Below are 27,951 nucleotides of genomic sequence, written 5' to 3' on the forward strand. Positions count from 1 at the left end.
AAGAAGCTCCTGGTTCTGGATCAGCCCAACTCCAGCTGTTGCGGCCATTTGGGGAGTGAACCAGCAGATGGAAGACACCTCTCTCTCTCTTGTCTGTGTAACTCTTGACTTTCAAATAAATAAATATTTTTAAAAAATAGACTTTATATGTGACAATTATTTTGCCATGTGAAGAAATAATTGTCAGTATTTCTTTCTTACAGAGGAGTGTTGCAGTCTCTCATTGAAAAGCACTTTCCTGCTCCGGACAGAAAAAAACTGTATAGTTTATTAGGAATTGATTTGACAGCTCCAAGTAATAACAGTTCACCAAGAGATAGTCCTTGTAAAGAAAATAAAGTAAAGAAGCGGAAAGGTGAGTGTTATTCCTAAATAGTTGATGTTAATAAAAAGTGGTTGCAGTTGATCAGGAGTTTAGCTGATATTTGGAATTGTTTTTGTAATATTTGCAAATTGTACTTGTTCCTATCCTTGTCCTAAAGTCCTCAAGATAAGTGTTTTCTCAAATAAAAAGCTTGTCTAAATTTATCTAATCATGGAAAATAATTCAGAACCTAGACATTAATGAAAACTTAAATATTTATATACATAAATCCCATGCTACTTAACCTGAATGAAGTGGAGAAGTGCTAAAGTTTATGTCAAAAGTACTATATATGGTAGCATTTTAAAGTAGCTGTATTTGGGAATGAAGTTTGAATTGGCTAGTGGTTGAATACTTTCACTGCATTCATATAGTTTTACATGCACGAGTAAACTCATTTATTTATTTATTTTTAAAGATTTATTTATTTGAAAGAGTTACTAGAGAGAGAAGGAGAGGCAGAGAAAGAGAAGTTTTCCATCCGCTGGTTCACTCCCCAGATGGCTGCAATGGCTGCAACTGGGCCAATCTGAAGCCAGGAGCCAATAGCTTCCTCTGGGTGTTCCCACAAGGGTGCAGGGGTCCAAGGACTTGGGCCATCTTCTACTGCTTTCCTAGGCCATAGCAGAGCTGGATTGGAAGTGAAGCAGCCAGGATTTGAACCGGATCCCATATGGGATGGTAGCACTGCAGGTGGCAGCATTACCCACTACGCCACAGCGCTGGCCCCTAGACCTCTTCTTTCAACCTGATGCACAGTTAAATTGAGAGAATGCCAGAAATTCTGTTTTCATCTTAATTTGTTTTGAAGCTTCTGCTCTCAGAGACAGTTTCATGTTTATACTGATATATCTATTTCTTGAGAATAATTGAACATATCCTGATTACATGTGGGAGCCCAAGAGTAGCACCTATTTGTGGATTTTATTTTGTTCTGAATTCCGTTTCAAGTAGTTCATGAATGAAATGTGTGATTCATTAGATCTTTAGACACATTGTATTTAGACTGATTCTATTGTTTGGGAGTAGGTGATGAAATAACACGAGAAGCCAAAAAAGCACGAAAAGTGGGTGGCCTTGCTGGTAGCGGTTCTGATGACAGTGGAAGTGAATCCGATGCCTCTGATAATGAAGAGAGTGACTATGAGAGCTCCAGAAACATGAGTTCTGGAGATGATGATGATTTCAACCCATTTCGAGATGAGTCCAGTGAGGACGATGAAGATGGTGAGTTCCTGTGTGACTGAAGTGTGCATGAAAGGATAGTGATGCTCACGTGTAACAGGAAGTGGGATGAAGCCTTAAGTGAAGTGCAGATTGTCACCCAGGGTCTCATCTCGGCTCGGCAGAGACGCCAAGCTTGCCTCTCTTCTGGAGGTTTGAGCGTCATGTGAGAGATGATGGCCTCAGTTTTTATTCAGTTATCTTGAACCTTAGAACAATGGAATGTAGCTAGGATGTGCTGGTTCACTGCTGTAGTGATAACTTGAGTTTGCAATTAACAGTACAAAACACCTCAAGGGCTACTTCCATGAAGATTCTGTACTGGTGTTGACAAATTATTTGACTACATCTTTGCTTTACTTTCAGATCCTTGGCTAATCAGAAAAGAGCACAAGAAAAACAAAGATAAAAAAAAGAAGAAAAGTATAGATCCAGATTCTATTCAAAGTGCCTTATTAGCTTCAGGTCTTGGCTCCAAACGACCTAGCTTTTCATCTACACCTGTTATTGCACCTGCTCCCAACAGTGCCCCAGGTAAGGGTGCTTTTTGAAATACATTTCTAAACAAAATGAATATTTAAACCTTGTACTGACTTTTAACAAATGTTCTCTAGCTAATAGTAATACCAACAGTAACAGCAGCCTTGTAACAAGTCAGGACGCTGTGGAAAGGGCCCAGCAGATGAAGAAAGACCTACTTGACAAGCTAGAAAAATTAGCTGAAGACCTCCCTCCCAATACCCTGGATGAGTTGATTGATGAACTTGGTGGCCCTGAGAATGTAGCTGAGGTAAGTATGATTTTTTTTTTTTTTTTTTTTTTTTTTGACAGAGTGGATAGTGAGAGAGAGACAGAGAGAAAGGTCTTCTTTCCTTTTTGCCGTTGGTTCACCCTCCAGTGGCCGCCGCGGCCGGCACATCTCGCTGATCTGAAGCCAGGAGCCAGGTGCTTCTCCTGGTCTCCCATGGGGTGCAGGGCCCAAGGACTTGGGCCATCCTCCACTGCCTTCCCGGGCCATAGCAGAAAGCTGGCCTGGAAGATGGGCAACCGGGATAGAATCCGGTGCCCCAACCGGGACTAGAACCCGGTGTGCCGGTGCTGCAAGGCGGAGGATTAGCCTGTTAAGCCACGGCGCTGGCCAGTATGAATTTTTTTTTAAAGATTTATTTTCATTTGAAAGGCAGAGGGGGGGGGGGTACCTCTTTTAAATCCTTAGAATGAGTGATACGTTGAATTTCAGATTTTCTTTCTTAGTTTTTTTTTTTTAAGATTTTATTGATTTATTTATTTGAGTGGTAGAATTACAGACAGTGAGGATGGTCTTCCTTAAACTGCTTTACTCCCTAAATGGCCACAGTGGCTGGAGCTGAGCCAGTTCCCTGCCTGTAGCCAGCAGCTTCCTCGGGATCCCTCACATGGTACAAGACACTAAGCACTTGGGCCGTTCTCCACTGCTTTCCCAGGCCATAAGCAGAGAGCTGGATTAGATGAGGAACAGCCGGGACATGAACTGGTGCACATGTGGGGTGCCATTGCCACAGGCAGAGTTTCAACCTATTATGCCACAGCACCGGCCCCTAGATCTTAAGAATCCTCATTCTACTACTTTATTTTGTGTCTTTTTAAAAAATATTATTTTAAAAGGCACAGACATCTTTCATTCACTGGTGCCTTCCCTAAATGCTCCCAACAGGCTTGGCTGGGCCAAGCTGGAGTCACAAGTAGGAAATTAATGTAGGTGCCCTGTGTGCAAGGCAGAAGACCGTCAGCTGCCGCCTCAGGTATAGCAGGAAGCTGGATGGGTGGCTCAGAGGAGCCGTGTAACTGTGCCACAGTGCCTGCCCTTCTCATCTCGCTCTGGTTGTCAGCCCAGAGCAGTGGACGCCCCTCGTGTTCAAATATCAGTCTTGAACTGCTTGTTTGGGTCACTACCACTGTCGGGCAGCTTGGCCTTTTTTTTTTTTTTTTTTTTTAAGATTTGTTTGAAAGGCCAGAACTATAGGGGTGGGGTGGATTATGTCTCCAGTAAGTTTACTCCCCAAATGGCCACAACAGCCCAGGCCAGGGCCAGGCTGAAACTGGAAGCCAGGAGATCCATCCTGGTCTCCCACATGAGTGGCAGAGGCTCAAGTACTTTAACCATCCTCTGCTGCTTTTCCAAGGACATTAGCAGAAAGCTGTAATGGAAGCAGAGCAGCCAGGACTTGGAAATGGCATTCTGATAAGAGGTGCTGGCATTGCTAGCTGCAGCTTAACGCATGGCATCATGGTGCCCGTTGCTGTCAATGCAGTTTTGGTGATAGTGGCCCATGTTGTTTTTTCCCAGTGTCTGTGTTATATGGTGTCTGGTGTCCACCAGTGCCAGCGTGGCTCAGGCTGTGCCTCCGTCTCCCAGGCTTCTTTAGTGAAGGAGGCACTTAGCTGTGTACACCATGGTCAGACGCGTCTCTGTAATAACGCTCTGCTTCTCAGATGACCGGCCGCAAGGGACGGGTTGTAAGCAATGACGATGGGAGCATATCCTACGAGTCACGGTCGGAGCTGGACGTGCCCGTGGAGATCCTGAATATCACAGAGAAGCAGAGGTTCATGGACGGAGATAAGGTAGGTCTTTCTGATGTGCTACAGTGAAAAGAAAAGTGCCTGTATGATATTTATTTATTTTAAAGTTTTATTAATTTACATATTTTTCATTTTAATATAAATCATTTGTGTTAAATTGTATTCTATATTTCCTACTAATGGACACAATCAGTGAATTATAGCCTGTTTTTATTTGTCGTCAGTTAAATGTAATGAGTTTTCTGTATTATGTACACTGTTAGATGTGGTTCGTGATAGTTTTAGTGATTCCTAAACCTAGTGAGAATATAACAATACTATGTTTTTCCAGGTCATCTTTGTATCTTGACCTCTAGTATCATTCTTATTGAGGCTGGAATGACACTTCAGGGTACCCAGATTACTGTGTCCTTTGGTTTTGCTGTTTCTAGTGTTGCTCTGCCCTGGGTAGCTTACGGGGTGAATTTCCACACTTGACTACTCTAGAGATTTCTGTAGGGCCTCCAGAATCTCTTCCTGTAAGATCTCACTGTGAAGTGAACTCCCTCGGCTTTACGCTTCTCCAGTCTATTTCTCTTCATCTGCTCAATAGAATGGAAGCATTTGTTTATGAGATTGTTCAAATGCAGTAGTACCCTTTCATCCTAGCACCCCTAAGACCCATACCTTAATCTAAAACAGGAAGAAAAGTTACTTATCTACCCATATTTTGCCTTATTTCAATGAACTTTTATGCAGTTAGGAAATAGATAATAGATACCACTATGAAAGTTATCTTTAAAAAGTATATTAAATGGCTTTTGTTACATTGAAGATTGTGGGTAGAGTTATCAGTTATTTTATGTCCTTGTTTCATGCATCTGGGCGCATATGCATTAGGAATTGGTACTAATTATAAGTGTTGGAGTGTTAATTGATAATCTAAAATTAATTAACACAGGACAGATGTTCATTTCTCTCAAAAGTTCTGCTAAATAGATGGGGGTGTGGCCCCTTGAAACCAGGCCTCTTGTCTTTTGTTGGACTTCCATTTCCAAGTTACCTCTGTGTTCTAGGAGAGTAGTGCAGATCTTCTCATTACCTTTACATTGTAGCCAGTGGAGAAAGGACAGGAGGAGGGATTGTCTTCTACTTGTAAGGAAGGTTCTAGACATTATACACACAGTCTGCAGGCGGGACCATGTCACATGCTCACACTTCATACCAAGGGAGACTAGGAAATCTATATTCTGGGTAGCCTGGGACCCAGCTAAAATAAGGAGCCATGTTATTTTCAGAAGGAGGTAGGTATTGGTGGACCAGTGAAGCACTTTATTTATCACACTATCCTTTGCAGAGTTAATTTTTTCTTCCTCTTGATACAGAATATTGCTATTATCTCAGAAGCTGCCAGCTCAGGCATTTCATTACAAGCAGATCGGAGAGCTAAAAATCAAAGGCGAAGAGTTCACATGACTTTGGAATTACCTTGGAGTGCTGATAGAGCCATTCAGCAATTTGGTACGTTCCTACACTGGGTTTCACCTGATGAATAGGATAGCTGGCAGTCACTGGGGAAATGGTCGCATATCAGAGTCTGCACTTATGTCCCATGTCTTCGAACTTGAAATCTTAGATTTTCTTAGCATATACGTTATACATAATGTATAGTGTATTAGGAATTTCATCTTAGCTCTTTAGAAGCTGTAAAAAGGGACCAGTTGTAGTCTAGCAGAGTCAGCAGGTATCCCACAGGAGCACTGGTTCAAGTCTGACTGCTCCACCTCTGACCCAGCTCCCTGCTGTTGTGCCTGAAAAGTCAGTGGAAGTTGGGTGGTGTGCTTTGGCCCCTGCCACTCGTGGGAGAGAACAGATGTTAGGTTCCTGGCTTCAACCTGCCCCAGCTCTAGTCCCAGCCATTGTGGCATTTGGGGAGTAAACCAGTGGATGAGAAATCTCTCCCTGTCTTTCTGTAATTCTGTCTTTCAAATAATAATAATAATAATCAGATCTGGTGGGGTTTTGTTGGGGGTCCTTACATTGTATCTGAGAGCAGACCACTGGAAATATCTTCGTTATAGACCTTTAGGCTAAGGGGCGGGGTCAGAGCAGATGCTGTTTCAAGTTCAACTGTGAGCGAGCCTTCCTGTACTTCCACTCTCCTGACTTTTTGCTGACTTAGAAACAACAGTTTTGGGAGAATCTAGTGTGTGCAATCAACATTATAGTTAAACAAAATTGGCGAAGCAGTACTGACACTGTGTGTGTTGTGTGTGTGTGTGTGTGAAGATATATTTATTTAAAAGGCACAGTGACAGAGATGGTGCACCTGCTGGTTTACTCCCCAAATGCCTGTAATAGCCAGAGCTCCGGTACAGGATGCTGCCGTTGCAAGTGGCAGCTTTACCTGCGGCTCCACAGCACCCAGCCCTCATCTGTGACAGGTTCCTGCCTCTTGTCAGGCAGAGTGTTGTTCTGGATACAGGTGTCATTCAGGCCACTGTTTGCAATTTTGATCATTTTAGGGGAGTTGAGGTAAATGTTATATTATTTTTAATTTTTTCTCCTGTTTAAAGATTTCTCAATATCAGCTTTGTATTAAATGCAGGAAGACATCAAAATTTTCTTTTCTAGTGAACACAATTAGTGATCTTTAAAAAAAATTTCATTACAGGAAGAACTCATAGATCAAACCAAGTTACTGCTCCCGAATATGTCTTTCTGATTTCTGAGTTGGCAGGGGAACAAAGATTTGCATCTATTGTTGCCAAAAGACTTGAGAGTTTGGTAAGTGTTTGGGTTATATAGATGTATGTAAAAGATAATGGATGTTACCTGACTTCTGTAGAGGAGTTAATTGTGCCTCAAATAACTGCACGCTTTATATTTTGCTAGGGGGCGCTTACACATGGGGACCGAAGAGCAACAGAATCTAGAGATCTGAGCAGGTTCAACTTTGACAATAAGGTACCTCTCAGTGCTTCTGAACACTCATCCTGTGTGATAGCTGTAGTGGGAAAAAAAGACAGGATACGGCTTAAAGCTGGAAACTACCTCCCTGTAATAGAATGGCTTCCTCTAAGACAAAGGATTTCACATATTGAGTCTTGGATCAGTGCAACAGAATAGTTATATTTTATTTCTACTGGAAAATAGAATTATAATTGCTATTTGGAATTAAGTGTGAATTCCTAGAAAATTAACAAATGTGTGCAAAGGCATGAAGTAGGCTATATAAATATATGTAAAGATAATTGAGAACTGGATTTTTAATATTTGTACAATAATAAGATGAACATTTGTTTTTTTCATGTTTATTTGAAAGACAGATATTCAACCACTGGTTCAGTCCCCAAATGCCCCTAATAGCCAGGGCAGGTCCAGACCAAAGCCAACAAGCCTACGTTTCAGTCCAGGTCTCCTACATGGGTGCCAAGGACCCAAGTAATTTGAGCATCACCTACCTCCTCCCAGAGGGCACAGTAGCAGGAAGCTGGGTTGGAAGTGGAGTAGCTGGAACTTGAACCAGTCTGTAGGAATGGGGTGTCCCAAGCAATAGCTTTATTGCTGTGTCACAGTGCCCACCTCCAATAATACTTTTTATGGTATCCAGATGGTCATATGATTGAAGAGCATCTGATTGCTGAAACTGGTTAAAATGTTTTGTTTTTATTGCAGTATGGAAGAAATGCTTTAGAAATTGTCATGAAATCCATTGTAAACTTGGATTCTCCTATGGTGTCACCACCTCCGGACTACCCTGGAGAATTCTTTAAAGGTAACTTTAAAAAATAAACATGGTGGAAAATCTGTTCTAACATGGTTTTAGTTATTTTTTTTTCCTTGGGACATAATTTGTATAAAACTTAGAAATTAAAAGTGATTAGAACAAAACAAGTTTATTAAAACTAATTTCACATGAAAGTTCCTTTGTTCTTCATAACCTAATACATACTGTCTAATTTTAGATTTAACATAGGATAGTGGTTTTGTTAAAATCACCTTGCCAAATAATTTTTGAAATTTAATTTTAAAGTTAAAATATCCTTTTTTTTCCCCCCTGTTCTATGTGTTTGGAAATTTCCACAGTAGAAGAAACTTCATGGTGCTATAGAAAATCTTGGAGCCGGCACCGCGGCTCAATAGGCTAATCCTCCGCCTTACAGCGCCGGCACACCGGGTTCTAGTCCCGGTTAGGGCACCGATCCTGTCCCGGTTGCCCCTCTTCCAGGCCAGCTCTCTGCTGTGGCCAGGGATGGCAGTGGAGGATGGCCCAAGTGCTTGGGCCCTGTACCCCATGGGAGACCAGGATAAGCACCTGGCTCCTGGCTTCAGATCAGTGCGGTGCACCAGCCGCAGTGCACCAGCCGCAGCAGCCATTGGAGGGTGAACCAACGGCAAAAGGAAGACCTTTCTCTCTGTCTCTCTCTCTCACTGTCTACTATGCCTGTCAAAAAAAAAAAAAAAAGAAAATCTTGGAACCATGTTACAAATTGGTAGAATAGACTCTGTCGCACATTGTCAGTGTAAGTGGGTTAGATGATTTTAGTAGTGCAGAAAGCTCTGAAAGTATTTGTAAAGCCCGTGGATGCAAGATCCTGTACACTGGAAGCCTTTCCTTCCCAGTAGACCTTTCAGTGAGGGGAAGTCTGTTTACTCAGGCATGTGCATGGGCACTGCACCTTAACTCAGCGCTGCCTCACACACAGAAGTACTCCTCCATGGTCGCCGGAGAGGATGTGTCAGAAACTACTTCCTCATTTCTAGTTTTTAAAAAGTATAGGTTACGGGGCCAGCACCGTGGCTCACTTGGTTAATCCTCCGCCTGTGGCGCTGGCATCCCATATGGGTGCCGGGTTCTAGTTCCGGCTGCTCCTCTTCCAGTCCAGCTCTCTGCTGTGGCCTGGGAAGGCAATGGAGGATGGCCCAAGTGCTTGGGCCCCTGCACCTCTCTGGGAGAACGGGAGGAAGCACCCGGCTCCTGGCTTAAGATCAGCACAGCGCGCCAGCCAAAGCGGCCATTTGGGGGGTGAACCAGTGGAAGGAAGACCCTTCTCTGGGTCTCTCTCTCTCTCACACACACACACTGTCTAACTCTGTCAAATAAAAATAAAATAAAATAATAATTATAGGTTACTTACTCCTTGTAAGTAATGGAAATGATCTGAATGGGCTTAGCAATTTAGTTACTACTCTTCCCTTAAACCTCTCCACCTCTTCTATTCCATTTCCTGTATTCAGAGGATGACACTGTGAAATCGACAGCCTTCACATTGTTTTTCCATATTTATCTGAATACTAAGGTTTTCTTTCTTTATTTAAGTATTTTATTTACTTGAAAGGCAGAGTTGGGGTGAGGGGAGAGAGAGAGAGAGCTCTGCCATCCAATGGTTCACTCCCCAGGTGGCCACAGTGGCTGGGGCTGGGAAGCCAGGAGCTTCTTCTGGGTCTCCCATGTGTGTGAGGAGCCCAAGGACTTGCACAGTCCTCTGCCACTTTCCCAGGTGCATGAGCAGGGAGCTGGGTAGGAAGTGGAGCACCTGGGACCTGAGCTGGCGCCCGTGTGGGATGCTGGCATCACGAGTGGCAGCTTTACACTGCCCCTTTTAACATTGATTTGTTTGAAGGGCAAACAGAGAGAAAGTGAGCAAGAATACACACTGCATTCTCCTGTTTCACTCCCAAATGCCCCCATTAACAGGGCTTGGACCAAGACTGGAGCCAGGCCTGGGAACCTGTCCAGGTCTGTTGATGTGGATGGCAGAAATCCGATCGGTTGTTTTCACCACCTCCTCCCAAGGTCTACATCAAGAGGAAGCTAGAGTCAGGAATGCCGCTGAGTATTGATCTCAGGGGCTCTGGTGTGGGACATGGGTATCTTAAATGCTAGGGCAGGGGTCAGGAGCTGTGGTGTAGTGGGCTAAGCCTCCACCTGTGGCGCTGGCATCCCATGTGGGTGCTGGGTTAAGCCCTGGCTGCTCTTCTTCCAATCCAGCTCTCTGGTATGACCTGGGAAAGCAGCACAGGATAGCCCAAATGTGGGCTACTGCACCCACTTGGGGAACTCCAAAGAAGCTCCTGGCTGGAGATGAGCCAAGCTCCAGCCATTGCAGCCATTTGGGGAGTGAAGCAGCAGATGGAAGACCTTCTTCTCTGTCTCTACTCCTCTGACTCTCAAATAAATAAATAAAATCTTTCTTAAAAAATGCCAAGTCAGGTGCCCGCCTCCTTATTTTTTATTTTAAAATATTTATTTGGGATAGAGTTCCCATCTGCCAGTCATCTCTCCAAATGTCCACAAAACTGGGGCTGGATCAGGCTGAAGCCAGGAGGCGGGAACTCAGTCCAGGTCTCCCACATGAGTGCAGGACCCAGCTACTCATCAGCACATGCTGCCTGCAAGAGTGCATTAGCTGGAAGCTAGGATCAGAGTGGAGTTGGGACCCAGGCCCTCTGATGGGGGAAGGGGACAATACTTATTTATTCAAAAGGCATAGTTAACAGAGAGGGAAAGACAAATCTTCCATCTGCTGTATTACTCCCCAAATGGTCTCAATGGCCAGAGCTGGGCTAAACTGGAGCCAGGAGCTCTTTCCAGTCTTCCACTTCGGTGCAGGGACTCAACTGAGTCATCTTTCGCTACTTTCCCAGGCACATTAGTAGGGAGCTGATCTGAAATGGAAAGGCCTGGGCACAAATCAGCGCCCACATGGGATGCCGCCCACTGTGCCACAACACCAGCCCCTTTACGTAATTATTTACTTGGCTAGTATTCTGCTACTTGCACAAAATTATTCTGATTCTGTAGTTGGTTTCTTCACAAAGACCCCAAGTGTACAGGCCACTGTTGGAAAGCTGAAATATTTTTATGAAGTATTGGAATGTAGTGTGTGGAATGTAATTCAGCTAACTGGAGTATCTTAACAGATGTATAGGCTGTCAGTGCTAAAACTCGATCTAGTTTGATGAAGTTAGGTAATAATTCATGGAGTCATTTGAATTACATAGTTTTGTTTTTTAAAATATCTTGGAATAGCTTCCACTGTATTTTTTTTTTTTAATTTTATTTATTTATTAGAAAGGCAAAGTTACAGAGAAGCAGAGGTAGAGAGAAACAGGTCTTCTATCCGGTGGTTCACCCCCCAGGTGGCTGCAACAGCCGGAGCTGTGCCGATCCAAAGCCAGGAGCCAGGAGCTTCTTCTGGGTCTCCTATGTAGGTACAGGGGTCCAAGGACTTGGGCCATGTTCTTACTGCTTTCTCAGCCACAGCAGAGAGCTGGATTGGAAGTGAAGCAGCTGGGACGTGAACCGGCACCACATGAAATGTTAGCACTGCAGGTGGCAGCTTTACCCGCCACAGCATAGCACCAGCCCCCAAATTACTTAGTTTTTTATAAGGTTATTTTCTTACAGATGTTCGTCAAGGATTGATAGGAGTCGGCCTGATAAATGTAGAAGATCGCTCAGGAATTCTTACTCTTGATAAAGGTAATACTGCTATGTTAACTTTGTGTGTATAACTTGTGAGATTAATGACTGTTGTAGGTATTCAGAAAAAGATCATTTTGTCCTTAGAGCATAGATCTCAACCCTGGCTGCAAAAAAACCCTCAGCTGTCAAGGTTTTAAATCTTGAAGCCCGGGGTCAAGTTCAGACATTGGTAATTTTCCAAAGCTCTCAGACACTCTCATTGTTCAGCCAGGGTTGAGACTTAGACTTTACAACTTCTGGAGTTAGGATTTAATGTTAGAGAATGAACATTCTTGGGTGCTCAGTTCTGGTTTCTCTTTCTGTGATATAAAAATTGAGTTCAGCATGAATCTCCAGCATATACAGAGGCAGTGGGAATGGCTAGAGGCAGAATTGGGCAAATTATAGCCTTGTCATGGCTGTGCCAGAACTGAGAAGACTTCATAAGAGAATGTGGAACTTGAACCTGGCCTAGATGATTAGAAATGTGTGGAAGTGTTTTTTGAATGAATTCATCACTTGTGTGATCTTGCCATTGCAGATTATAACAACATAGGAAAATTCTTAAATAGAATTTTGGGTATGGAAGTACATCAGCAGAATGCATTATTTCAGTATTTTGCGGACACACTTACTGCAGTTGTTCAAAATGCCAAAAAAAATGGAAGATATGATATGGGAATCTTAGGTAAGTGGGGAAACGTTTTACATGTTAAGTGTCTTCTTATAAAAAAAAGTTTTTACATGGACATGTTGCTTAATCTCATTCAAGATCTTGGTTCTGGGGATGAAAAGGTGAGGAAGAGTGATGTTAAGAAGTTTCTGACTCCAGGATACTCAACCTCTGGTCATGTGGAGCTGTATACAGTAAGTCTGGAAAGCATGTGTAAGTCCCACTGTCATCTTCCCACAAAAGGCATTTACAGAAATGAGTTTAAGTTAACTCCTGTACTTTGCTTTCTAGATCAGCGTAGAGAGGGGTATGTCCTGGGAGGAAGCCACCAAGATTTGGGCAGAACTGACAGGACCAGATGATGGCTTTTACTTGTCATTGCAAGTATGGCTTTTCCTTTAAGTGTTAATTGTTGAGATTTATCACACTGTTTCATAGAAACACTGTGACTGTCTCCTCCCTGTGTGCACATTTCCCAGTTGTGTGTGGCCCTTTTATTGGTAATTTATTGCTGTAATTGTGAGTTTTTCCATTTATATATGTTTTTATTTAATGTATTTTGAGTGATGTTATTAGAATGGTTTATTACATAATCTTTGTAAAATGAACTTTTCATAATACAATGACATTCATAATGCTTTCTATCTTAAGGACTTTTTTTTTTTTTTTTTTTAAAGATTTATTTATTTATTTATTTGAAAGACAGAGTTACACAGAGAGAGGTCTTCCATCTGCTGGTTCATTTCCCAGATAACCACTACAGCTGAAGCTGGGCCAGTCTGAAGCCAGGAGCCAGGAGCTTCTTCCAGGTCTCCCACATGGGTGCAGGGGCTCAAGGACTTAGGCCATCTTCTACTGCTCTCCCAGGCCATAGCAGAGAGCTGAATTGGAAATGGAGCAGCCAGGACTGATTTTTCAAGGATTAATATGCATGTTAAAAAACAAAACAAAAAGGGGCTGATGCTGTAACGGAGCAGGTAAAGCCCACCGCATGCAGTGCCGGCATCCCATGTGGGCACCGGTTCAAGTCCTGGCTACTCTACTTCTGATCTAGCTCTCTGCTTGGCCTGGCAGGGCAGTGGAGGATGGCCCAGGTCTTTGGGCCCCTGCACCCACATGGGAAGACCCGGAGAAAATTCCTGGCTCCTGGCTCCTGGCTCCTGGCTCCGGATTGGCACTGCTCTGGCTGTTGTGGCCAGTTGGGGAGTCACCCAGTGAATGGAAGACCCCTGCCCCCATCTCTCTACCTCTCCTCTCTCTGTATAACGCTTTCAAATAAATAAATGATCTTTTAAAAAATATATGCATATTACAGGGACTAGCATTGTGGCATAGCAGGTTAATCTGTCACTGCCTGCGTGGTCAGCATCCCATATGGGTGTGGTTCATGTCTAGCAGATCTGCTAATGGCCTGGGAGAGAGCCCCTGCCACTCATGGGAGACCTGGACGAAGCTCCTGGCTCTCGGCTTTGCCCTCGCTCAGCCGTGGGCATTGTGGCCACAATGGGGGAGTAACCATTGGTCAGCCAGGGAGTAACCAGCAGATAGAAGATCCCTCTGTAACTTTTTCCAAAGTAAAGAAAATGCTTATTGCAAAAAAACTTCATGGATTTCTACGTGTTCATGTAGCAATAAATTTTTTTCAACATTTTATTTGTGGGACAGAGAGCTACCATCCACTGATTTTATTTTCCATATGCCTACAATCCCCCAGTTAATGGTGAAGGCAAGAGCCATGAATTCAAACTAGATCTCTTATGTGGATGGTAGGAACCCAATCAGATGAGCTGTCACACTGTCTCCTCGGGTCTGCATTAGTAGGGAGCTGGAGTCAGGAGCTCTGGCTGAAGTCAAGCCCAGGAGCTCCATTGTGGGACCATGGGTATTTTAACTTCTAGATCAGAGATCTACCAAGTTTATCTTTTAATTCCACACTTCCACATAATTTTTGAAGTACCCTCCTACATACTAATGTCCTATATGTACTGACCAGATAGAGTCATACATGGTACAGTATCTTGAATTTAGTAGCTTGTCTTATTATTTTCTAGGTTAACACAGGATAATAATATATTACCAATACTATGCTCCAGTATTCCTGAAGATGCTAAAAAACACCTGTTTTTTGGTTTCTTCCATTTTTAAAAATTGCATTGTGAGAACATGTAACAACTTATATGTATATATGTAACAACTATATATTGTACTTTTATTTTGACCATTAATCTTAGTTCTGTGCATATTTATTTTTCAAGCTAACCCTTTACTTACTAGTTGTCAACTGAGGTTTTTTTTTTTTTTTTTTGGACAGGCAGAGTGGATAGTGAGAGAGAGAGACAGAGAGAAAGGTCCTTTTTGCCGTTGGTTCACCCTCCAATGGCCGCTGCGGCTGGTGCATCGTGCTGATCTGAAGCCAGGAGCCAGGTGCTTCTCCTGGTCTCCCATGCGGGTGCAGGGCCCAAGCACTTGGGCCATCCTCCACTGCCTTCCCGGGCCATAGCAGAGAGCTGGCCTGGAAGAGGGGCAACCGGGACAGAATCCGGCGCCCCAACCGGGACTAGAACCCGGTGTGCCGGCGCCGCAAGGCGGAGGATTAGCCTGTTAAGCCACGGCGCCGGCCTTTGTCAACTGAGTTCTTTAGTCATTTTGTTTGATGCACATTTTGTAGTAGGTCCTTCAGGAAGGGCTAATGGCAATGTTACTCCCTGAGTTCTGCCTGCCGATGAGTTTGTGCTGTTGTACTTAAAGCAGCTTACAGTGTGTGAAATCTTAGTTCACATGTTCTGTCCTTGAGTGTGTGCATCTGAGCTGTGCTACTGCGTGTGCTTCTGGGATGTGCTGGCACACTTTGATGCTACTCTGATTTTTTTCATTTTTAATTATTTTTGCTTATGTGCCCAATAAACTTTAAAGTTTATTAATTCTACGGTAATACATCCTGGTCTTAGTCATTGTGGGTCAGTATTTTCTGGAGTTTTCTCAGGTATGTGCTATATTATTTCAACAAGTAGTTTCAAATCTTTATTTCAGAAAGCTTTCTGAATTGTGCTTTCAAGATTATTTTTATTTTTAAAGATTTATTTATTTATTTGAAAGAGTTACACAGAGAGAGAGAGGTCTTCCATCCGATGGTTCACTCCCCAATTGGCCGTGCAGCAGCTGGAGCTGCGCCGATCTGAAGCCAGGAGCTAGGAGCTTCTTCTAGGTCTCCTATGTGGGTGCAAGGGCCCAAGGACTGCCCTAGCAGAGAGCTGGATCGGAAGTGGAGCAGCCAGATCTTGAACCGGCGCCCATATGGGATGCCGGCACTTCAGGCCAGGGCATTAACCCACTGTGCCACAGCGCCGGCCCCTCAAGATTATTTTTAAAGATTTATTTTATTCATTTGAAAGATGAGTTAGAGCGAGCTTCCATATGCTGGTTCACTCAGATGGCTGCAATGGCCAGGATTGAGTCAAGCCAAATCAGGAGCTTCATCCATATCTCCCACATGGGTGCAGAGGCCCAGACACTTGGGTCATCTTCTGCTTTCCCAGGTGCATTAGCAGTGAGCTAGATCAAAAGTGGAGCAGCTGAGTCTCAAACCATTGTCCATTTGGAGTGTCAGCATTGCAGGTGGCAGCTTTACCTGACATGCACAACTTTGGCCCTCAAAGTTTATTTTTACTTGAAAGGCAGAGTGACACACATTTCCATCTGCTGATTCACTTCCCAGATGCCTACGACATCTGAGGCAGGGTAAGGCCTAAAACCAAGAAACAGGAGCTCCACCTGGGGCTCACCCAGGTGAGAGTGGCAAGGCCTCAGTTCTGGAGTCCTCCTGCTGCTTCCCAGGTTGGAAGCAGAGAAGCCAAGACAAGAAATAGGCAACTTGATGTGGATGCACACAGGCGTCCCAGGCACTGGCTTACCCAGCAGTGCTAGGGCTTGCTCCTGAGTTGTATTTTGTTGGAACCATTTCTGGTGTTCTCTGTTCCTTAGTTTTCCCTCTTTCTGGGTCCTGCTTGTAAAAAGTCAATGCTGGTGCTGCTGCTGTGGCACAGCAGCTTAAAGTCCTGGCTGCTCCACTTCTGATCCAGCTCCCTGCTAAGGTGCCTAGGAGAGCAACAGAGGATGGTCCAAGTCCTTGGGACCCTGCACGCATGTGGAAGACCCGGAAGAAGCTCCTGGCTTCAACCTGGCAGTTGCAGCCATTTGGGGAATGAACCAGCAGATGGAAGTCCCTCCACTCCCTCCCTCTCTCCGCCTGTCTGTCTGTCTGTCTCTCTGTGTCTCTATCTGTCTCTGTAACTTTGTCTCCCAAATAAAGAACATAAATCTTAAAAAAAAAAAAAAAAAAAAAAAACGCTTTCAGGGAGCCTGTGTCTGATCCCACAGGCAGGTGAGGCTGTCAGTGAACAGAGTCCCTGAAGTTTTCTCTGACGGGCCAGTTAAGGGGCTAGCATTTTGGCAGAGGGTTAAGCTGCTGCCTGTATCACCGGCATTGCGTGTGAGTGTTGGTTTGAGCTCTAGCTGCTCCACTTCCAGTCCCACTCCCTGCTGATGTGCCTAGGAAGTGTTCAGGTAATAGCCCACACACTGGGGCCTCTGCAACCCAGCTCCTGGCTTTGGCCTGGCCCATCCCCCACCATTGTGGCCATTTGGGACATTAACCAGCAGATGGAGAATCTCTAACTCTTTAAAATAAATAAATCTTAAAAAACAAAAAAGGTCAGATAATAAATATTTTAGGCTTCGTGGCCCTCTGTGGCCTATGTTGGCCATATTGTTCCCTGAGGTTTTTTCCCTTACTTGCTCATTTCCTCCCCCTCTTTTCCTTAAATTGTACTGCAGCATGGGAGACTCAGGTTAGTTTTGGTCCATAGGCCTAGTTCCTTCTTTTTTTTTTTTTTTTTCTTTTGGAAATTTCACTGGCATGTAGATCTTGTGCAATTAAAAGAAACACCACATTCAGGGACAGCTGTTCAGTCCAGTGGCTGACAGCACTGGACACCCATGTCAGCGTGCCTGAGTGTGAATCCTGAGTCCAGTTCCAGTCTTCTGCTCATGTGTACTGTGGGAGGCATCAGATGATTCTTAAGTAGTTAGGTCCCTGGTGACCATGTGGAGGCCTGGATTGAGTCCCCAGCTCGTGGCTTTTGACTGGCACAGCCCTGGCTGCTGCAGGCGTTTAAGGAGTGAACCAGTGGATAGGATATATCTCTTTTGCCTGTTTGCTTTTCAAATAAATAAAAATAAATAATACATAGGAATCCTTATATACTTTTCCCAGTTCCCTTAATGGCAATGTTTTTTAAGATTATAGTATAATACCACATCCAGGATATTGATAATTTGCCTGTTATATTCACATTTTCACCGTGGATGCTTTTAAAAAAGTAAAAACATTTTGGCACAGTAGGTGAAGACACTAATTGGGCTGCCCACATCCCATATTGGTTCCTGGTTCTAGTCCCCTTACTCCACTTAGTGTCCAGCTTCTTCCTAATTCACATTCAGGGAACAGGTGGATGATGTCTCTAGTAACTGAGTTCCTACAACCCATACAGGAAACTGATGGCATTCTGGGCTCCTGGTTTCAGCTTGGCCAAGTGTCTGTGTTCATAGGAAGCCAGCATCAGGAGCTAAAGCTGGGAATCCAACCCACCTGTTACAGTGTGAGATGTGGGCATCCCAGCTGCTAGGCTGAATGCTGGCTCCGCTATAACCTCGCCCTCGCTTTCTCTCAGCTCTCTCAGGCTAGGTATAAAGAACAGAAAAGGCAGAATTCTTTGTTCGGGGCACTTGTTTTTAAAGAATACTTTGGCTCTCAACCTATGACGTGAGGCAGAATTAAAATCTAAAATCCATCTTTTAGGGGAGGCCTGTGAAAGCCATTTCAACAGTGTAGTCCTTTCTCGCAGTATACATTCATGTACTTCTTTGATGTTACAGTCTTTCAAATGTTTGTATTTACTTTCCTGATGGTAGAAAAATGTGTCAAGTGTGTAGTACTGAACCTTTCTTTCTTTAAAAAAATAGATAAGGAACAACAAGAAAACTGCCATCTTAGTTAAAGAAGTAAACCCTAAAAAGAAGCTTTTCTTGGTTTATCGACCAAATACTGGGAAACAACTCAAATTAGAAATTTATGCCGATCTAAAAAAGAAGTATAAGAAGGTATTTTCTCATTTGTAAATTATCTTATATAATTGTTTTATAATATATTGCAATTAAGTTTAGGCTAGCTATGAAGGTTTTTCTTATATACTTAATGATTAAAGCAAAGCTACTTTTAGAAAAGCATCAAGTCCTGTCACTGATATCTAAGTTTTAATGTTGTCAGCTTTTAAGGGATTTACAAGGTTATATGAAACAATTAATGTTGCCAGTAAAGGGAAGCTGTCAGTGCTAATCGCAAGAGTTAGAATTTTTTAATAAAAGGAACATGTTGAGGCTGAAATTTAAATTGACATAGTTTTATTTTGAACATGATGCTATGTTTGTGTTGTTTTCTAGAAAGCAGCTCCCTGTTAGATTTTATTTTATTAATGGTAGTGTATATATAACTATTCCTACCTATTCTCATTCTGAAACAAATATTACTAAACTAGCTGTTTGAAAGAGAAGAAAAAGAAAGAATAAAGAAAAATTGCAAAGGAGGAAACATTGTAGCACAACTTCTTGAATGCATTCAAATTCAGCAAGTAGCATGGGCTTGGTTTTCTTTGCAGAGAATTTTATGTGAGCTGCCTGTGGAGTTAGAGACCAGTTTTGGCAGCAAGTTTACTTTAAAAGCAAAATTGTTTCAACAGAATTTTTATCTTTCTTTTTCAGGTAGTCTCAGATGATGCCTTGGTACACTGGTTGGATCAATATAATTCATCTGCAGATACTTGCACTCACGCTTACTGGTTAGTGTTTTTATGCTTCTCACGTTTTCCAGGGATCGTGCCCTCACTGTCTGCAAGTGTGTCCTTAGCAGTAGATGAACAAGTTAGCTCTGGGTAGGCGTGGTTTTTCCATCAAGTTTGTGCTGGGGGTTTGCAGCCCAGACACTGCGGGTTACTGTGTCTACTCTGTGCCTGTTGCCGCTTGGTTATTTCCTGCCAGCCCTTGGCATGATGCATTGAACTGTCAGCCTTAGTTCTAGAACTTACTTTTTGCTCCTTCTTTTCCTCACTTTTCGTTTTTCCTTTGTGTCTTTTTTTGTAAGCAAAGCACTGCTGATGTACAGTATCTAGGCAGTTTATGAAAAAACAGAAAGATGACTAAGATACAGCTGGAGCTGACCCTTGTCTGGTGCCCAGCTCGCCCCGTCCAGGGTATGTTCCAGACCCCTCTGTAGAGTTCTGATCCTCTGCAGATCTTCATTGTCTCTCAGTGTTTTTTTGCACTGTTAGTGCTGTTGCAGCACCTGGTCCACTTCATGAAAGTGAATATAAGGGGCTGGTGCTGTGGCATTGTGGGTAAATCTACTACCTGCAGTGCCAGCATCCCATATGATTTGCGAGTTCAAGTCCCTGCTGCTTCACTTTCAATCCAGCTCTTTGCTATGGCCAGGGAAGGCCTTAGAAGATGGCCCAAGTCCTTGGGCCTGCCCCCTTGTGGGAGACCTGGCAGAAGCTTATGGCTCCTGGCTTCGGATTGGCACAGCTCAGGCAATTGGGAGAGTGAACTTTTTTAAAGATTATTAATTGGAAGTCAGGTTAAAGAGAGGGAAAGACAGAAGAGAGATCCTCCATCCAGTGGTTTATTCCCCAAATGGTCGTAACTGCGGGGGCTAGACCAGGCCAGAGCCAGGGGCCAAGAGCTTCCTCTGGGTCTCCCACGTGGGGGCAGGGGCTCAAGCACTTGGGCCATCTGCTGCTTTCCCAGGTGGATTAGCAGGAAGCTGAATCAGAAGTGGAGCAGTTTGGCACTCGAACCAGTGCCATATGGGATGTGGGCACTGCAGATGGTAGCTTATCCTGCTACACAGCCACAGCTCCAGCCCCAAAGATAAAATGTTTTAAATTAATCTCTAAAGGCCTTCTGTAACATTTGCTTTGAGTTACAGAAAGGAAGTGTCCTGTACACAATGTACCACTGTGTGTTAAATTTATCTAGCTTTAATACTGCCTGCAGAGACATCTTATTGTTGAAATGTGTGCAGAATTTTAACTGCAAAATACTGGTATGTCTTCCCTTTTTTAGTTCCTAAATTTTCATTTGGTATGTCTGTCTCTTTCTGATGCTGAGTCCTTTCCCACTAATCTGATTTAGTAGAACAGTGAATCATTATTTCAATAATAAAAACATAACTGGCAATCCCAATTTACAAATAACATTAATACAGTAAGATAATGAGTATTGAAGTGACTAACATGCATAACTGCATATAAAACTGGGAAAACCAGCCCTGTCTGAAGTTTTAATCACCTGTCTGATGTAGGAAAGAGTCTATGAAGGCAGATAATGGCTAGCATGGTTCCTGTTTGGAATTTGGGTAGACCTTGCAAACCTATCATGAGTATGTGTACAGCCTCTGTAATTTTTTTTTCTCTTGTCTTTCCTAGGCGTGGCAATTGCAAAAAAGCAAGCTTGGGATTAGTTTGTGAAATAGGCCTCCGTTGTCGCACATATTATGTTTTATGTGGTTCAGTGCTGAGTGTCTGGACAAAAGTTGAGGGTGTTCTAGCATCTGTCAGTGGTACAAATGTGAAAATGCAGATAGTTCGGCTAAGAACAGAAGACGGACAACGAATTGTAGGTGAGTCTGATTTTTGCTTTGGTTTTAATTAAGGGGAAAAATCAGATCCTGCTGTTTCCAAATTGTGCTTCTTTAGTCTTAGATTTGTTTCAGAGGCATCTAGCATCAACTCCGGTAATGGGAGCTGGCTTTGTCTGGGCTTAGCTTGAACAGAAGTTTAGCCTTTGAGTGGATGTAGCTGGTTCTGGCTGGAGTTCGCATGTGGTCACCTCTTTGATGCCACTGGCAGCTCTACTTTCTCCCCTTTGCAGTTCCTGCTATGTGTACAGGCTCCTTGCTGTGAAGACAGCTTAGCCTCTGGCCCAGGGCTCTTCACTGAGCCAGCTGGAACTGGAATTCAAAGCCCCTGTACAGAGGAGGCTCAGAATCTGCAGGGAGAAGGGCAGAACAGACCACCTGCTCCCACCGCTCACCTAGCCACACGCTGTTCCAGCACCCTGGCAGTACTGCACTCTGCCTGTTTGGTCGGTTTAAACTGTCAGGTATTTTTAGTTGTAGCAAGTTTTCATTTGAATTAGTTGCAGACATGTAAAAACCAAGAGGTTTCATATAAAATCTGGATTTTTAAGAAAAAATCTGGAACATTGAGCCCACATTTTAGCACAGCAGGCATTAAAGTTCTTTTAACCAGGGCTTCCCTGCTTGGTGGTGTCTGTCTCATTTCACACAGCCCTTCAGAGTGAGCTGCTTACTGGCACATTGGAGTTTGCAGCTCCTGCTCTGCGTGTTTGTGGCGCACTAGCACTGTGTAAAGAAGGCGCCATTTGTATTCTTGTGGAGCTGGGAAGATGGTAGATAGCAAAGTCCTATGATCGACCTTCCATCCCTTTAATAAGAAGATAGCGTTGCACTGGACACATTTGTACCCTTTGGTATCGATGGGAAGAATCCGATTACAGCCCCGTGAACGCTGCCATTGTTAGGAACTCATTTCATTTCTGTGTGAATTTCTTGTTCATTGTGCTTACGGTTTTAAAAGCCTCCTTTGGAGTCTGCTGTGAAACTGCAGTACGGCACACAAAGGTTTCTCTGGACACCTCTGTACATTCTCGTTACTGATTGCAGGCCTGATCATTCCGGCGAACTGTGTGTCTCCTCTCGTAAACCTCCTGTCAACTTCAGACCAGTCTCAGCAGCTTGCAGTCCAGCAGAAGCAGCTGTGGCAGCAGCATCACCCGCAGAGCATCGCCAACCTAAGCAATGCGTGAAGAACAGACAGGCCGCATTGTGGATGTATCTGAATGCTGTTGCAGATCATTTGCATAAAAATCAGGGACAGTTTCCAAAGAATTATATATTTTTTTCAGTTTTGCTCCGTAGTTAATTTTGGGGGGATAAGGAGAAACCTGGAATAGATAGCAAAACTGAGAATCAGCAGTGCCGATGGTGGTACATTTGTCTTTCCCTTTGCTTTTCTTCTGGGACTTCCTGTGTACTTTCACATTGAGTGTGCAGAGGGAGGGGTGTGTGTGTGTGTGTGTGTGTGTTAAAGCCTACAAACCACAACTGGTTTAAAAATGCTTAGAACTTCCCAATCTGGCTTTACCTTTCTGTTCTACAGTGCTCAGGGTTAACGCAGTGCACCCATGCCGTTGCTGTGGGAGTTCTCCCCGGATGCATGTGTTTGAGTCCATAAATACAGAAAATACGTGTTGGTTTCTTTTTCCAGCTTAAACCATAGGTTTACTAAAGCATGAAATGAAAGGTTGCACATCATGCATTCAGGTTCTTTTCTAATTTTCTGACAGTGCATGTCTTTGAAAGCATGCGTAAATAAGATTAACACAGAGGTCGAGTAATGGAGAGAAACATTTGTAGCTGTACAGCATTGGTTATTGCATTTTTATAGTGTTTATAATTGCGTATGGCTTCTACTCCATGAGCCTCTCCCCCCTTCCTGTCCCAGGTTTCTTGTCAGAGTAATGACTGCGTACCTTTTTGTGTGTGTGTGTGATAAAGCTCTGAAAGGTTCATTGTAATGTATTAATAGTATTCCTGACTTGTGCTGCAGAAATGGCTATGAGCCTTTTTTCTTAGTGACATTTTCCTTAACTTAAAGCTGGTTTTAGAAAGAAGTACAAATTGGCCTCCATCTTGCAAACACTGTTTTTTTTTTACTTTATTAATTTTTGCTTTGTCATTCATAAAAGAGGAATTGTACTTGAGCTGTAAACTAGACAATGAGGAAACACTTGAGGCTTCTGCTGTGTGTTTTTCTGTTGGTATTGTTGTTACCCAGTAACTTGAATATTGTTTAATGTGTTGTAAGACATTGTAGAGTTTATCTTAAGCTGTTAAAAATCGTAATGTACAAATGTGAATAGACACTTATCTATAATAGGGGTAAGTTTTGTTTTGCCTATAATAGATGTTTATAAAAACAAGTGAGGGGACAATTGGTCTTTTTTGTTTCCTTTTTTTCCCCCTTGGGACAAGTTGCACTATTGAAAAATTGAGATTGTATAAACCTGCTCAAAAGCATCAAGATGCACAAATCTTGTAGCTGTCAAATAAAAAGCTGTTATACTAACAAGAAGTGGACTCTTGTTTAGGCCCTCACCAGGCATCTCTGAGAGTGGCCTCTGGCAGGACCTTGTAGACCTTGCGTGTGCTCCAGCATTCCAGGCCCTAGGACAGTCTGGCCCCGCACCCACCCCTGAACTCTGACAGGTGCCGAGGAAGGGCAGGAGTGTAGTACTGCCGAGTGTGTGCACTGACGTGAAGTTGTTCCCTTTGTAGCTTAGGGACTCGGGTGAGAGGTGCAGGATGGAAACTGGTGGGCAGCCTAGGGCTTTCATCTTCTCCATGCTTCTTTAAGCCTGAGTTTTGTTCTGTTAGGTTTACTGTAAGTGCTCTCTATGGATTTATTTATTCTTGGTGCCTAAAAGGACAAATTGAGAATCATTTCTGTTCTTTGGCATATTCTGCCCCAGTGGATGCAACTCCTCTGCTCAGTCTAGGCTGTGTGTCTCCGGCAGGGATGGCCCAGATTCCGCCATGCCCCTTGTTGGGGCTGTTAGACCAGCTGGCCTCTAAGAGCAGGGCTGGCCCTCCCTTGAGCACAGCTGCCCAGTGGATGGTTCTGTGTCCAGGCACTGAGGGAGTGGGAGCATGGCGCGGACATGCTCCCTCCAGCGAGGTGAGACAGTGGGGCCGGGAGAGCTGCTCTGGTAGGGCTGGTGGCAGTGTGGTCCCCCGGATGTGTGGGTGCCTTTTGAGCAGGTTCGGGTTTCTGCGGTTGTTTCCAAGGCAGGATTGGCGTGAGGATTCCGGGCGTGCGGTTGATGTCTGCTGCAGACCACAGTGTATTTGCTCCTGGAGTGGCCTTCCCGAGGCACAGCGGCCAGTGCGTGCTGTGCTCTTCGGAGTAGTGTTTCTTTACTCCACAAAGAAAGCGTCGGGAAGCTCTCTGCAAGCATTCTTCCAAGGCAATGAGTTTGGATTTGTGGAGCCAGGGTGCATGTGCGGCTTCCAGAGGCTAGTGTCCGCCCCCTCTGGACATCTGATCTCTGCACTGTGCCCTTAGAACAGTGAGCAAGTCTGGATTGATGGCCAGGAGCCCCTAGTAGTGAAGACCCTCCCCCACTGCTCACTTTGTAACCCAGGCCCGTTTGGCATAGGACCCACACCCGGTGACGGAGCCCAGAGGCCTGCTCCAGCCCAGCAGGGGCCCACGTGGCCTCTGGGATGCCTTTTTCCCCTTTTAGCAATACGACTCTGAGCACAAAGGTGGGGTTGAATCACCTTCGTGCGTTCAGAGCTCACGGCGTCCATAGTGCTGAAAACCACTCCCCCAGGCCAGAGCCGCTCATGTTATCTCGGGGGTGTGAGGGAGCTGCTCACGTCACCGCCTCCAAGCCACAGGATCTCTGCAGTTCAGGGGCAGTGTCCAGGGGTGCTGGCAGCACGCGGATTCCTCCCCCTCTGTCAGCACAGTGATCAACAGTGGATGTGTAAGCGGTTCTCTCCTACTGCCACTGAATTGCTGATACCCTCTTGGATATCTTTACCGTGTGTGTTAGCAAGAGCCTGCATCCAAAGCACTGTAGAAGTGTGTATGTGTATATATGCGTGTATATATGTCTGTGTATATATATATATATTTATATTTATTCTAATCTAGCTAACTAGCACTTCAGAAACCTTTTTGAGCTTGCTTCATTTGTAGAGGTGAAAGTTCTAGACTGCCAAGCTCTAGGGGAGTGTAGTGTTTCCGAGGTACAGGTTAGGCCACAGTCCTGGGGCATCCATTTGCTGGTCTCCCAGTGAGGCTGTGAGAACAGCTTGTAACCAGCCCAAGCAGGAGAGTGCGGGGCAGCACGGACACGTGTGATGGGGGCGTGGCCCAGCTCCCTCACCTCCCCTGTCAGCATGAAGGGGAAGGCAGAGTCCATTAGCAGTCTCAGTCGGTGGAAGCAGGGACACGAAGTCCCTGAGTAAGAGGTCGAGGGCAGTCCCTTTCTTTGTCCTCTCATTTTACAGATGTATTTGGGTGACACTTGGTCATTTCTCAGGGTGATGCTACATCAGCCAGCTGCATTCAGATGGCGAGGTCGGACTGGGATTGCCACCTGAGTGACGGGCATTGGTTGACCGCCCTTCCCATCCGTGTCTGTGTTCTCCCTGGCTAGCACTATACCCGGGTGCCACCTGGCTGCTGGACTCTAGCGAGCATTCCATGTTGTGGCTACAGCTGAGAGCAAAAACCATTGCAGACAGTTCCTCTCTCAATGCCAATCGACTGATCAAACGCAGGGTCTCTGAAGTGAGGGGGCCACGTCCGCCAGCCTGCGACTCCAGCTAGCTAGGGCTTTGTTTTCTGAGTCTGTGAGGTGGGGTTCAAAGGCCACCCTCGAATTCTGTGCTGCACTTACATGTATGTGTATAAATTTGTATATACAGAAATGTTGAGCTCTTTGGAATTCTGAATGTAAATATTTCTTGTACATTGGGACCTTGACCCATGTTTTCTCCTTTTCCTGTTTCCTGTCCTATTTATGCTTGACTTCTCATGGGACACCTTACTCCTTCCTGCGTTTTTTTGTTTTTTGTTTTTTAAATTCAGAAAAGCGTGCGAAAGTTCTTAGTTGAATTTGTTCCTGTATTTTAGAATTTGGTTCAGTTTTGCGTCTCTGCCGTAGAATTGCTGCCTGTCTGTTTCATGCTAATATCTTTCAACATTGTGTTTTGCATTTCTGTTATAATTTTTACTGAGTGCAACGCATTGTGTTGTGAAAGCGTTTGAGGTGGTTTTCTGGTGCTGTCGGGATGGGACTGTAGTTCTTTGGGAGCTGTTGTGAGCCTGATGTTCTCACAGGAAGAAAGAATTGCTTCCCGAGGCTGCCTGTACGCTCCTCTAACTTCTTCAGTGCGTGTGGGATCACGCCTAGCTCTCCAGTAAGCCCAGCGCAGGCCTGGCCCTCACCTGACACACTGAGACCGTGGTCAGGTCAGCAAAGGTCAGTCTGCCTCTGCTGTCAGTGTTAGGGGTATTTACAGCAGGCAAGTGACAGGCCTGGCCCGTGGTGGACAGACGGGACTTTAGAGTGTCCCTGAGGTGCAGTCGTCCTCCAGGCCCCTCCAGCCGTGCTTGGAGCTGATGCCCTAGGGGAGAGGGCAGTTATCATGCAAGGACTCTGTGTGACCCCTGGGCACGGAAGGCTTCCTGACATGAGCTGGCAGTCCAGGAAACCAGGGTTGGGTCATTACCCAGCTGCCAAACACTGGTTTTTTGTTTATAGGTTTTGTACCTTTAAAAAGACATTCCTTTGTAACTTCCAAGAAAGATGCTGGGCACATTTGTTTCTTGGACCCCTGTTTTCATGTACAAGTTCTACTCTTCTTAGCTTGCCAAGACTTGTGGAAAACGTAAACGTCGTCCACGTCTGGGTAAGCCCGGGGCTGCACTGGTTCCCTCCCCTGTGAGTCCCTCGCCCAGCCTTCGGCCCGGGTCGCCCAAGCAGCAGTTGGCCCTGTGGTTTGCAGCAGGTGGCAGGGCAGAGTCCAGCTAAGCTGCCCTTGCGGTGCGCGGGCCACAGTCGGCCCCTTCTGACCCTTGCAGCTTAGGTCCCCGCCAGGTGGAGGAGCCGCCCACGGCTCCCTCGGAGTCGGCTCACCTGGCTTTAACGTCTGCGAGCCCCGGCCTGCGCCCTGCCTGGGAGCCCACTTGTGCCCAGCAGACTTGTGTCAGTGGCCAGCGAGGGCCTTCTTGCTGTGTGGTGGTTGTGGCACTGAAGAGGGTAGAGAAGCTCGGGCCTTGTCTCTGACTGCTTGTGGGGCGGAGCCTTTTCTGCGTAGCACACAGCGCCGTCTCCGCCGTCGGGCGTCACCCTGTCCATGGTGTGTACTGACTTTGCATACTACTGAGATGATTTGTCAATAACCACTTGTACCTGCCATCAGCCATGAGAGGTGAGAAGAGGTACGCTGTTATCTCTGCAATAAACTCTTGCTAGGTTCTACCTCTGCACAAAGGCTCCTTTTCTACGTAGGCGTAGATTCCTCTCCTGCCCCGCGCTGTGCGTCGTCTGGTGGAACCCAGAGACATGGAAACAAGGGTGCGTGTGGACTCTGGTTGTCTCCGTGTGTTCTCTTCAGTCTCTCCCTTTTGATACTGCTGCTCTGCTGCGGGGCGTCCTCCGTGTGCGAAGGTACGAGCTGTTCTCACGACACTGCACTGCTTCCTCCAGCCTCTCGTGGGAATGCTGTACCACAGCCCAGAACCGAGCGCTCCAAGCGTTTCCATGTGTAACCTCCACAGCCGCTCTCGCAATAACATGTATTGGCTGCATCAGGCAGGGTTTCCTCTTGCAAGTAAGAAGTACCAACCGTGAAGCAAAACAGACTCTGTATTTGGGTTCTTGTTGTAGTTCCTGAGGTTTTTTTTGTTTTGTTTTGTTTTTGTAAGATTCTTAAATAAAATAAAGAAACATCCTTTTTTCTTCGTG

At 44.9% G+C, this 27,951-nt stretch overlaps 1 protein-coding gene across 6 annotated transcripts in view; it reads left to right on the forward strand.

The window, feature by feature from the left end:
• The window catches only part of SBNO1 (strawberry notch homolog 1), a 76,411-nt gene extending 48,483 nt beyond the window's left edge, over positions 1–27,928 (forward strand). For all 6 annotated transcript variants that reach the window (XM_062182604.1, XM_062182605.1, XM_062182602.1 and 3 more), the window contains 17 exons: positions 204–355; positions 1,394–1,591; positions 1,955–2,122; positions 2,203–2,378; positions 4,061–4,192; positions 5,515–5,650; positions 6,804–6,916; positions 7,025–7,096; positions 7,808–7,907; positions 11,544–11,618; positions 12,142–12,288; positions 12,373–12,467; positions 12,565–12,657; positions 18,295–18,432; positions 19,090–19,166; positions 20,811–21,004; positions 22,070–27,928. In XM_062182604.1, the coding sequence (XP_062038588.1) occupies positions 204–355; positions 1,394–1,591; positions 1,955–2,122; positions 2,203–2,378; positions 4,061–4,192; positions 5,515–5,650; positions 6,804–6,916; positions 7,025–7,096; positions 7,808–7,907; positions 11,544–11,618; positions 12,142–12,288; positions 12,373–12,467; positions 12,565–12,657; positions 18,295–18,432; positions 19,090–19,166; positions 20,811–21,004; positions 22,070–22,212 (2,209 nt within the window). In that variant the 3' untranslated portion in view covers positions 22,213–27,928. The remainder of the gene's footprint in view (positions 1–203; positions 356–1,393; positions 1,592–1,954; positions 2,123–2,202; positions 2,379–4,060; positions 4,193–5,514; positions 5,651–6,803; positions 6,917–7,024; positions 7,097–7,807; positions 7,908–11,543; positions 11,619–12,141; positions 12,289–12,372; positions 12,468–12,564; positions 12,658–18,294; positions 18,433–19,089; positions 19,167–20,810; positions 21,005–22,069) is intronic.
• Positions 27,929–27,951: the final 23 nt, after the last annotated feature.

This window comes from Lepus europaeus, chromosome 23 (genome assembly GCF_033115175.1).
Source record: "Lepus europaeus isolate LE1 chromosome 23, mLepTim1.pri, whole genome shotgun sequence".
Classification (NCBI taxonomy): Eukaryota; Metazoa; Chordata; class Mammalia; order Lagomorpha; family Leporidae; genus Lepus; species Lepus europaeus.